Genomic DNA, 12,500 nt, shown 5'->3' on the forward strand with positions numbered 1-12,500 from the left:
TGGTGAGGTCCCTCAGTATGGTGATAATATGGTTGGTGAGGTCCCTCAGTATGGTGATAATATGGTATGGTGAGGTCCCTCAGTATGGTGATAAATATGGTGAGGTCCCTCAGTATGGTGATAATATGGTATGGTGAGGTCCCTCAGTATGGTGATAATATGGTATGGTGAGGTCCCTCAGTATGGTGATAATATGGTATGGTGAGGTCCCTCAGTATGGTGATAATATGGTGAGGTCCCTCAGTATGGTGATAATATGGTATGGTGAGGTCCCTCAGTGTGGTGATAATATGGTATGGTGAGGTCCCTCAGTATGGTGATAATATGGTATGGTGAGGTCCCTCAGTATGGTGATAATATGGTATGGTGAGGTCCCTCAGTGTGGTGATAATATGGTATGGTGAGGTCCCTCAGTATGGTGATAATATGGTATGGTGAGGTCCCTCAGTATGGTGATAATATGGTATGGTGAGGTCCCTCAGTATGGTGATAATATGGTATGGTGAGGTCCCTCAGTATGGTGATAATATGGTATGGTGAGGTCCCTCAGTGTGGTGATAATATGGTATGGTGAGGTCCCTCAGTATGGTGATAATATGGTATGGTGAGGTCCCTCAGTATGGTGATAATATGGTATGGTGAGGTCCCTCAGTATGGTGATAATATGGTGAGGTCCCTCAGTATGGTGATAATATGGTGAGGTCCTCAGTATGGTGATAATATGGTATGGTGAGGTCCCTCAGTATGGTGATAATATGGTATGGTGAGGTCCCTCAGTATGGTGATAATATGGTATGGTGAGGTCCCTCAGTATGGTGATAATATGGTATGGTGAGGTCCCTCAGTATGGTGATAATATGGTATGGTGAGGTCCCTCAGTATGGTGATAATATGGTATGGTGAGGTCCCTCAGTATGGTGATAATATGGTATGGTGAGGTCCCTCAGTATGGTGATAATATGGTATGGTGAGGTCCCTCAGTATGGTGATAATATGGTATGGTGAGGTCCCTCAGTATGGTGATAATATGGTATGGTGAGGTCCCTCAGTATGGTGATAATATGGTATGGTGAGGTCCCTCAGTATGGTGATAATATGGTATGGTGAGGTCCCTCAGTATGGTGATAATATGGTATGGTGAGGTCCCTCAGTATGGTGATAATATGGTATGGTGAGGTCCCTCAGTATGGTGATAATATGGTATGGTGAGGTCCCTCAGTATGGTGATAATATGGTATGGTGAGGTCCCTCAGTATGGTGATGATATGGTATGGTGAGGTCCCTGGAAATTCCCAACCCTACTTGTCTAGCGTATTTTGTTTTGTCGACATTTTGAAGTTTAAAGACAAATGTTCTGTTTCCATCAGGCCGGTTGTGTCATGTTTTCTCCGACATGTACTATACTGGCATAGAAAGGTTAGATTGGATCCTGGTTAGAGACAGCAAAATAAGGTATCATCTAAAAGTGTCTGTCTGCTGTGTCAGTCCATGTAGTAAGGAGTAGTTTACTTAGTAGCTTTACTGTTCTCCAGATGGAGTGATCTACTAGTACTACTCCTATAATAGTCCTCAGACAGACCTCCAGACAGACCTGCAGACAGACCTGCAGACAGACCTCCAGACAGACCTCCAGACAGACCTCCAGACAGACCTCCAGACAGACCTCCAGACAGACCTCCAGACAGACCTGCAGACAGACCTCCAGACAGACCTCCAGACAGACCTCCAGACAGACCTCCAGACAGACCTCCAGACAGACCTCCAGACAGACCTCCAGACAGACCTCCAGACAGACCTCCAGACAGACCTGCAGACAGACCTCCAGACAGACCTCCAGACAGACCTCCAGACAGACCTCCAGACAGACCTGCAGACAGACCTCCAGACAGACCTCCAGACAGACCTCCAGACAGACCTCCAGACAGACCTCCAGACAGACCTCCAGACAGACCTCCAGACAGACCTCCAGACAGACCTGCAGACAGACCTCCAGACAGACCTCCAGACAGACCTCCAGACAGACCTCCAGACAGACCTCCAGACAGACCTCCAGACAGACCTCCAGACAGACCTCCAGACAGACCTCCAGACAGACCTCCAGACAGACCTCCAGACAGACCTCTAGACAGACCTCCAGACAGACCTCCAGACAGACCTCCAGACAGACCTCCAGACAGACCTGCAGACAGACCTGCAGACAGACCTCCAGACAGACCTCCAGACAGACCTCCAGACAGACCTCCAGACAGAGATCCAGACAGACCTCCAGACAGACCTCCAGACAGACCTCCAGACAGACCTCCAGACAGACCTCCAGACAGACCTCCAGACAGACCTCCAGACAGAGATCCAGACAGACCTCCAGACAGACCTCCAGACAGACCTCCAGACAGACCTCCAGACAGACCTCCAGACAGACCTCCAGACAGACCTGCAGACAGACCTCCAGACAGCGTGTGTGGCTGAGTGGAGGGATAAACGGAGGCAATAAGAGAATCAGAGTGAAATATTCCGATTTATATCAGCAAACAGATTGATTTGTTTGGTAAATGTCATCCAGGATTAGCATTGGGACATTGCAGGATTGTCTCAGTCCTGGGTGACTGGTGTGTTTGCCGTGTTGTGATGTGTGTTTGTATTGAGTTGTTGGTGTGTACGTGTGTTCATATGTGTGTGTCTTCTTCTTCTTGTGGGTGTGTGCGTGTGTGTGTGTGTGTGTGCGTGTGTGTGTGCGTGTGTGTGTGCGTGTGAGTGTGTGTGCGCCTGCCTGTGCCTTTGTCTGTCCCTGGCCTTGTGCTTGTCCCTGTGTGGTGTTCTCTCTGTCTTCTCTAACTGGTCCCCCCTCCCCCAGGTTGACTGGTTAAAGAATGAGGAAACCATAGACCCGGCTCAGGACTCTAACCTCCTGATGACTGTAGATCATGACCTCATTATTAAACAGGCCCGTCTCTCTGACACTGCCAACTACACCTGTGTGGCCCGCAACCAGGTTGCGAAGAGACGCAGTAGTACCGCCTCGCTTATTGTCTATGGTGAGTAACACAAGCATGTACACACACACACACACACACACTCAGTCTCACTATAAGACACATACACACAGGATATGTATTTCTGTCAGTCTGACAGCATGTCTGTCTCTCTCTCTCTCTCTCTCTCTCTCTCTCTCTCTCTCTCTCTCTCTTCTCTCTTCTCTCGTCTCTCTCTGTTCTCTCTCTCTCTGTCTCTCTCTCTCTCTCTCTCTCTCTGTCTCTCTCTTCTCTCTCTCTCTCTCTCTCTCTCTCTCTCTCTCTCTCTGTCTCTGTCTCTGTCTCTGTCTCTGTCTCTGTCTCTCTCTGTCTCTCTCTCTCTCTCTCTCTCTCTCTCTCTCTCTCTCTCTCTCTCTCTCTCTCTCTGCTCTGTCTCTCTCTCTCTCTCTCTCTCTCTCTCTCTCTCTCTCTCTCTCTCTCTCTCTGTCTCTCTCTCTCTTTCTCTCTCTCTCTCTTTCTCTCTCTCTCTCTCTCTCTCTCTCTCTCTCTCTCTCTCTCTCTCTCTCTCTCTCTCTCTCTCTCTCTTTTAATTCAGTAGACTTTATTGACATGGCAAGTTAAATCACTTACATTGTCAAAGTACACTTATAACAACAATGGTGGGACCAACAGTGATAAAGTAATAATAATATTAGTAGTAGTGGAAATGAAAATGGGATTACCATTAACAGTAACTACAACAACAATATGAATGAGAATAACAATACATTAAAGCAATAGTAGTAGACCAGTCTCAACATGACTGAGAAGACACATGACATGGTATGAAAGACTAAACTAAACTAAACAGGAAATATTATTGACATGACATTACACTTTTCACTGGCTGTCCCTCAGGTTGTGGCAGGAGGACACATATTTGGCTGCCAGAACATTTAGGCTTTTCACCCAATAAATATTTGATTTTTTCTTCCTCTTTTATAGTTTCAAATTCTTTGTACTGAATGTTAATTTTGGGAAAGAAAGATTCTCTTAGGTCTGAGTATTTGTCACAGTGTAATAGGAAATGCAGCTCTGTCTCTACCTCTCCCCGGGGGCAGAGTGAGCACAGCCTGTCCTCTCTGGGCAGCCAGGTTTGCCTGTGGCGACCGGTCTCTATAGCCAGACTGTGCTCACTGAGTCTGTACCTAGTCAGTGTTTTCCTCAGTTTTCTATCAGTCGCAGTGGTCAGATAGTCTGCCACCATGTACTGTCTGTTTGGAGCCAAATACCATTCAAGTTTACTTTGATTTTTTTGTGGTGTCTTTCCAATAGTTTATATATTTTTTTTTATTTTTGCTTTGTGATGATTTGGTTGTGCCAGATTTTCAGAGTGCTGTCCTGAGGCTCTATGGGGTTGGTTTGGGTTAGCAAACTGAGCCTCAGAACCAGCTGGCTGAGGGGACTCTTCTCTTGTTTCATCTCTTGACATAGTAGAGCTGTGTGATGAAATGTTTTGGGGTCGCTTGTTTTTAGATGGTTGTAAAATTTGCTGGCTCTTTTTTCTATTCGAAAAAGGAGGGGGTATTGGCCCATTTCTGCTCTACGTGCATTAATAGGAGTTTCTAATTGGAATTTCGATTTTAATGTTCCTTTTAATGGCATAGAATGCTCTTCTTGCTTTGTCTCTCAGCTCATTCACAGCCATGTGAAAGCTACCTGTGTTGCTGATATTTAGTCCTAGATATGTGTCGCTTTTGGTTTGTTCTAATAGAACTGCGTCGAAATATAATTTATATTTGTAATCCTGATTTCCGGACCTTCTTTGGAATATCATTATATTCTGGGTTTTTAGATTAACGGTCAGAGCCCAGGTCTGACAGAACCTATGCAGATGATCTAGATCAGGGGTGTCAAACGTCCGGCCCGCGGGCCGGATCAGGCCCGCAAACGGGTTTAATCCGGCCCGCGAGATGATTTTGTAAAGTATAAAAATGAGCTGCAATTTTTCAATAAAAGAAACTGCTGTTCCAATTGTGTCCACTCGATGGCGCAATAGCAATTGTGTTAAGCAAGCAAACTGTTTATACCGGGGCAGAGCAAATAGGTCAAGCAAGTGCAGCCAGTCCGGATGAGCTACTTTGTTTTGCCCGCGATATTTATTACGGCTTCTACTTTTAACATTATGTGCTTTGGCACCCTCATTGCCCCAATATGTCTCTGTCAAAAAAGAGAAAAGTGGACGCAGAGTGTTCCAAGAAAAATTGTCATCCTTCTATTTATTCACGGAATTGAATGGGAAAGCTGTATGTTTGGTGTGTTCACAGCATGTTGCAGTGCTGAAAGAATATAACCTTCTGTCGCCACTATGTGAGTCTTCATGCCGACAAATATGACAACTTTCAAGGACAGCGGAGAAGAGAGAAGGTGAATGAACTGTTGGTGGGTCTGAAGAAACAGCAGTCTGTGTTTACTCACAGCCGAGACATCAGTGACGCTGCAGTGAAAGCTAGCTACCTCATTGCTAATGAAATCGCAGTGGCTTCAAAACCATTTAGTGAGGGTGAATTTGTAAAAACATGCATGATGAAGGCAGCAGAGATTGTGTGCCTGAAAAGCACCAGGCTTTTGCAAATATCAGCCTGACAAGAAACACAGTTGCAGACAGGATTTCCGATCTTTCAGTGGATTTGGACAGCCAGTTGAAGCAAAAAGTAAAGTCATTTATTGCGTTTTCGGTTGCAATTGATGAAAGCACGGACATTACAGATGTTGCACAACTGGCCATTTTCATCCGCGGAGTTGATGACACATTGACCGTCACCGAGGAGTTCGTGGAGTTGGTGCCGATGACAGATACAACGACAGCAGCTGATATTTTCACTGCACTCGTCGGGCGCGCTGGACAGGGTTGGAGTGGACTGGTCCCGCGCTGTCAGCCTGGCTACAGATGGTGCGCCCTCAATTATCGGGAAAAAAGCAGGCGTTGTGACAAAGTTCAGAGAGAAAGTGCAATCTGCAAATGGAGGGACGTGATTTTTGGACTTTTCACTGTATTTTGCACCAGGAGGCTTTGTGTTGCAAGTCATTAAAGATGGATAACGTCATGAAGGTGGTCATCCAAACTGTTAATTTAATCCGATCCAGAAGCCTGAATCACCGTCAGTTTGACAGCCTTCTCAGAGAGAAAGACCACATCTATGGCCTGCCATACCACACTGAGGTAAGATGGTTAAGCCGAGGTGCTGTGCTGAGGCGTTTCTTTGATTTACGAGAAGAAATTGAACAGTTCATGGAAGAAAAGGGCAAACCAGTGTTAGAATTTAATTCCGCAGAATGGATGCAGGACCTTGCATTTATGGTGGATGTTACAGAGCACCTGAATAACTTGAACAAACAGCTGCAAGGGCGCAACAAAGTTGCCACGCAGTATTATGACAGCATACGTTCTTTCAAGTTGAAGCTGTCATTGTGGGAGACGCAACTCGCCGGTGGTGATGCAGCTCACTTCCCCTGTCTGAAAAATGTGTGCACGACCCAACATGTGGCAGACATGAAGCGGTTCAAAGATAAAATAACGGGACTGTTAAGGGAGTTTGAGCAACGCTTTCAGATTTTTGGTGAACTGGAGAAAGACTTCAACGTTTTTTGTTCGCCATTCACCGTGAATCCCTCTGATCTGCCCGTCAGCATCCAACTTGAAATAATAGACTTGCAGTGTGACTCGGATTTGAAGGGCAAATTTGCCGCAGCTGGCTTGGACACATTTGATCAGAATCTCTTGCCAGGTTACCCCAACTTGACAGCCCTCGCTGCAAAACTGTTGTGCATGTTTGGAACCACATATCTTTGTGAGCAAGTTCTCTGTAATGAGCATAAATAAAACAAAGCTGCGCTCAAGGCTCACGCACAAGCACTTGAATCACATCCTGAAGTTGGCTGCCACTCAGGATGTGACGCCTGATATTGATGCGCTGGTGAAAGCTAAAAGATGCCAGGTATCAGGAGTCAAATAAACTATGCGACCCCACTTAAAGTGCTGCATGAGACACCCTGATATAGTTCTGTAATCTGTGATATACTTCTGTGAATCACTGAGGCATTGTGTGTTTGTGTGTTGTTTGTCCTCAGAATTTCAAATAACTTGAGGTGTTTTATGATTAATAGTGATGTTGTGCTTTTGGACACACTGTCCTCAGGCTCCAGCTTTATGTTTATATGTTTTTATGTTGATGTGCTATTGTTTTTAATTGATTTTATTTCATTTGTATATTTAACCTATTCTTGACTCTGTGGTTCTTGCACTTGTTTGGGGAACAGGATTTCATTATTTGTATCTACATTTCTGCCTGAGAAATGACACCCTGATATAGTTCTGTGATCTGTGAAACAGTTCTGTGAATCACTGAGGCATTGTGTGTTTGTGTGTTCTTTTTCTTTAGAATGTTCAAATAAACTTGAGGTGTTTTATGATTAATAGTGATGTTGTGCTTGTACTATTTTGGACACACTGTCCTCAGGCTCCAGCTTTATGTTTTATGTTGATAGTATTAAAACAAAGAAAACAATCTGAAGTTGTTGTTTTTAATTTATATATATCATGATTTTACCGGTCCGGCCCACTTGGGAATAGATTTTCCTCCATGTGGCCCCTGAGCTAAAATGAGTTTGACACCCCTGATCTAGATGCTGCTGTAACCCCTCCTTAGTGGGAGACAGTAGCACCAGGTCATCTGCGTACAGCAGACACTTGATTTCAGTGTTGTGTAGGGTGAGACCAGGTGCTGCCGATTCTTCTAATGTTTTTGCCAATTCATTAATGTAGATGTTAAATAGTGTTGGACTTATTGGGCAGCCCTGTTTCACTCCACGTCCCTGAGAGAAGAAGTCTGTTTGCTTGTTGCCAATTTTAACCGCACATTTGTTTTTAGTGTACATTGATTTAATAACGTCATATGTTTTCCCTCCAATACCACTTTCTATTAGTTTATTAAAAAAAGACCTTTGTGCCAAATTGAATCAAATGCTTTCTTGAAGTCTACAAAACATTAGCCATTTGATATTTTGATATACATTACATCTAGATAGATCGCTGTACTCTCGATAGTCACCTCCACACACACACTGTCACAGCTGTTTTAATTTGAGGATGTTTATGATTGTGGTCATCCGAATGACTTGGAATCTATGGTTATTTCAATGCATGCACAACATGAGCTTTTAAACCCACCCCTCCGCTACTCTCAGCCCATCCCACCTATCACCCTAACCCCACCCCTCAGCTACTCTCAGTCCATCCCACCTATCACCCTAACCCCACCCCTCAGCTACTCTCAGCCCATCCCACCTATCACCGTGAACTGCCCTCTTATGATTTCCATGTGGCATATATCTAATCACATAGTAAATCAAGTTTTATTGGTCGCATACAGATGTTGAGCAGATATTATTGTGGGTGTAGCGAAATGCTTGTGTTCCTAGCTCCGACAGTGCAGTAATATCTAACAATACACACATCTAAGAAGTGAAAGAATGGAATTAAGAAATATAGAAATATTAGGATGAGCAATGTCGGAGTCCTGAATATATATGTATATATATGTGTGATGGGATGTATAGACATTATGGACAGTATGTGGATATAATATGTAGTATATCTGTAGAATATGTAGGATAGAATAGCATAGATACAGCAATAGTTATATAGGATGGACTTGACTAGAATACAGTACAGTTGAAGTCGGAAGTTTACGTACACCTTAGCCAAATAAATTTAAACTAATTTTTCCACAATTCCTGACATTTAATCCTATTAAAAATTCCCTGTCTTAGGTCAGTTAGGATCACCACTTTATTTTAAGAATGTGAAATGTCAGAATTCTCGTAGAGAGAATGATTTATTTAAGCTATTATTTCTTTCACCACATTCCCAGTGGGTCAGAAGTTCACATACACTCAATTAGTTTTTGGTAGCATTGCCTTTAAATTGTTTAACTTGGGTCAAACGTTTCGGGTAGCCTTCCACAAGCTTCCCACAATAAGTTGGGTGAATTTTGGCCCATTCCTCCTGACAGAGCTGGTGTAACTGAGTCAGGTTTGTAGGCCTCCTTCCTCGCACACGCTTTTTCAGTTCTGCCCACAAATGTTCTATAGGATTGAGGTCAGGGCTTTGTGATGGCCACTCCAATACCTTGACTTTGTTGTCCTTAAGCCATTTTGCCACAACTTTGGAAGTATGCTTGGGGTCATTGTCCATTTGGAAGACCCATTTGCGACCAAGCTTTAACTTCCTGACTGATGTCTTGAGATGTTGCTTCAATATATCCACATAATTTTCCTTCCTCATGATGCCATTTATGTTGTGAAGTGCACCAGTCCCTCCTGCAGCAAAGCACTCCCACAGCGTGATGCTGCCACCCACGTGCTTCACAGTTGGGATGGTGTTCTTCGGCTTGCAAGCAACCCCCTTTTTCCTCCAAACATAACGATGGTCATTATGGGCAAACAGTTCTATTTTTGTTTCATCAGACCAGAGGACATTTCTCCAAAAAGTACGATCTTTGTCCCCATGTGCAGTTGCAAACCGTAGTCTGGTTTTTTTATGGCGATTTTGGAGCAGTGGCTTCTTCCTTGCTGAGCGGCCTTTCAGGTTATGTCGATATAGGACCCCTTTTACTGTGGATATAGATACTTTTGTACCTGTTTCCTCCAGCACCTTCACAAGGTCCTTTGCTGTTGTTCTGGGGTTGATTTTCACTTTTTCGCACCAAAGTACGTTCATCTCAAGACATAAAAAAATGTATTTCTGTTTGATTTGTTTTATACATTTGCAAAAATGTCTAAAAAAAGGTTTTTGGTTTGTCATTATGGGGTATTGTGTGTAGGTTGGTGAGAAAAAAAGTTTATTTACGCCGTACAGACCACAAATTCAAATTGGCTATACTTAAACTCTTCAACGTTATCCTCACTTACGGTATTTTCCCTGATATTTGGAACCAAGGATTGATCACACCAATCTGTTGTTCTGGGATTGATTGGCACTTTTCGCACCAAAGTACGTTCATCTCTAGGAGACAGAATGCGTCTCCTTCCTGAGCGGTATGACGGCTGCGTGGTCCCATGGTGTTTATACTTGCGTACTATTGTTTGTACAGATGAACGTGGTACCTTCAGGTGTTTGGAAATTGTTCCCAAGGATGAACCAGACTTGTGGAGGTCTACATTTTTTTTTCTGAGGTCTTGGCTGATTTCTTTTGATTTTCCCATGATGGCAAGCAAAGAGGCACTGAGTTTGAAGGTAGGCCTTGAAATACATCCACAGGTACACCTCCAATTGACTCAAATTATGTCAATTAGCCTATCAGAAGCTTCTAAAGCCATGACATCATTTTCTGTAATTTTCCAAGCTGTTTAAAGGCACAGTCAATTAGTGTATGTAAACTTCTGACCCACTGGAATTGTGATACAGTGAATTATAAGTGTAATAATCTGTCTGTAAAAGATTGTTGGAAAAATTACTTGTGTCATGCACAAAGTAGATGTCCTAACCGACTTGCCAAAACTATAGTTTGTTAACAAGAAATTAGTGGAGTGGTTGAAAAACAAGTTTTAATGACTCCAACCTAAGTGTATGTAAACTTCAGACTTCAACTGTAACATTCTGTTGGTGGCAAGAATGTTGTATATTAATTTAAATTGAAAAACTCTTTACGTTTTGAATCAAGCGTTGTTTTGCCTGTCAGTTCATAAACCATGTGGTTGACTTGTTTGTCAGTGTGGAGGGTATAAATGTGGTGGTCATTTGGTAAAAATCCAATCTGGCTTCTATTCAGGACGTGTGTTCATCAAGGACATGAAGTAGTCTGCTATTTATGATACTGCACAGAATTTTCCCCAAGTTGCTGTTTACGCAAATTCATCTAATTGTTTAGGTCAAATTGGTCTCCATTTTTATAGATTGGTGTGATCAATCCTTGGTTCTAAATATCAGGGAAAATACCGTCAGTGAGGATAACGTTGAAGAGTTTAAGTATAGCCAATTTGAATTTGTGGTCTGTACGGTGCATTCGGAAAGTATTCAGACGTTACAGCCTTATTCTAAAATGGATTAAATATACTGGGAGACTAGCCAGGATCGAGGGAAAGATGAACGGAGCAAAGTACAGAGAGATCCTTGATGAAAACCTGCTCCAGAGCACTCAGGACCTCAGACTGGGGATGAAGGTTCACCTTCCAACAGGACAATGACCCTAAGCACACAGCCAAGACAACGCAGGAGTGGCTTCGGGACAAGTCTCTGAATGTCCTTGAGTGGCCCAACCAGAGGCCGGACTTGAACCTGATCAAACATCTCTGGAGAGACCTGAAAATAGCTGTGCAGCGACGCTCCACATCCAACCTGACAGAACTTGAGAGGATCTGCAGAGAAGAATTGGAGAAACTCCCCAAATACAGGTGTGCCAAGCTTGTAGCGTCATACCCAAGAAGACTCGAGGCTGTAATCGCTGCCAAAAGTGCTTCAACAAAGTCCTGAGTAAAGGGTCTGAATACTTATGTAAATGTGATATTTCCAGGGGGTTTGGTTTTTTTTGTGCAAAAATTTCTAAAAACCTGTTATTGCTTTGTCATTATGGGGTATTGTGTGTAGATTGATGATGTATTTTTTTTATATTTTTTATTCATTTTAGAATAAGGCTGTAACGTAACAAAATGTGGAAAAAAGTAAAGGGGTCTGAATACTTCCCGAATGCACTGTATATTTAATCATTTGATTTAAAATACCATCAGCACCACAGGCCTTTTTGGGTTGTAGCGTGCATCGTTTTTCCAATAATTCTTGTTCTGTAATTGGGGTATCCACAGGATTCTGATAGTCTTTGACTGCTGATTCAAGGATTTGTAATTTTTCTTGTATATCTTGTTGTTCTGGGCTCTTTGTTATATTGCTGTAGAGGTTTGCAAAGTGATTTCTCTACATATCCCCATTTTGGATAGCCAATTCCTCATGATGTGGTTTGTTTAATTTATTCCAATTCTCCCAGAAGTGGTTTGATTCTATGGATTCCTCAATCACATCTAGCTGATTTCTAATGTGCTGTTCCTTTTTTGTTCTTAGAGTGTGTTTGTATTGCTTCAGTGTTCCTCCATATTGAAGGCGTATATTTTTGTTGTCTGGGTCTCTGTGTTTTTGATTAGATTTATTTCTCAATTATTTTCTTCGATTTTTTTGCAATCATTATCAAACCATTTTTCATTATCTATTATTTTTGGGGTTTGCTATTATGTTTCCTTAGATTAGCTAAGGAGGCTAATTTGTCAAAAATAAACATTTTGTTCCAAACGGCCAATTGTTTTTTGGTAGATTTCTGTACTGTTTGCACTCCATCTATAGGCCTGTTTAGTACCATGTCATTTATTGGGCCGTGATGCTTCATGGTTGGGTTCTGCTCTTCTCAGATACACTGTGATTTTACTGTGGTCAGAGAGAGGTGTTAGTGGGCTGACTGTGAAGGCTCTGAGAGAGGGTTTCGGTCAGTGATGAAGTAAAAAAAA

General features: G+C 42.9%; 1 protein-coding gene across 1 annotated transcript in view; it reads left to right on the top strand.

Annotated features, from left to right (window-relative positions):
- Nucleotides 1-2,851: 2,851 nt before the first annotated feature.
- LOC121555353 (netrin receptor UNC5B-like) overlaps nt 2,852-12,500 on the top strand; it is a gene marked incomplete at its 5' end in the record, with an annotated part of 13,479 nt that continues 3,830 nt past the window's right edge. Inside the window, one exon of the mRNA XM_045218953.1 lies at nt 2,852-3,032. Coding sequence (XP_045074888.1) covers nt 2,852-3,032 — 181 coding nt within the window. The remainder of the gene's footprint in view (nt 3,033-12,500) is intronic.

The sequence above is a fragment of the Coregonus clupeaformis genome, unplaced genomic scaffold (genome assembly GCF_020615455.1).
Source record: "Coregonus clupeaformis isolate EN_2021a unplaced genomic scaffold, ASM2061545v1 scaf1929, whole genome shotgun sequence".
NCBI classification, from domain to species: Eukaryota; Metazoa; Chordata; class Actinopteri; order Salmoniformes; family Salmonidae; genus Coregonus; species Coregonus clupeaformis.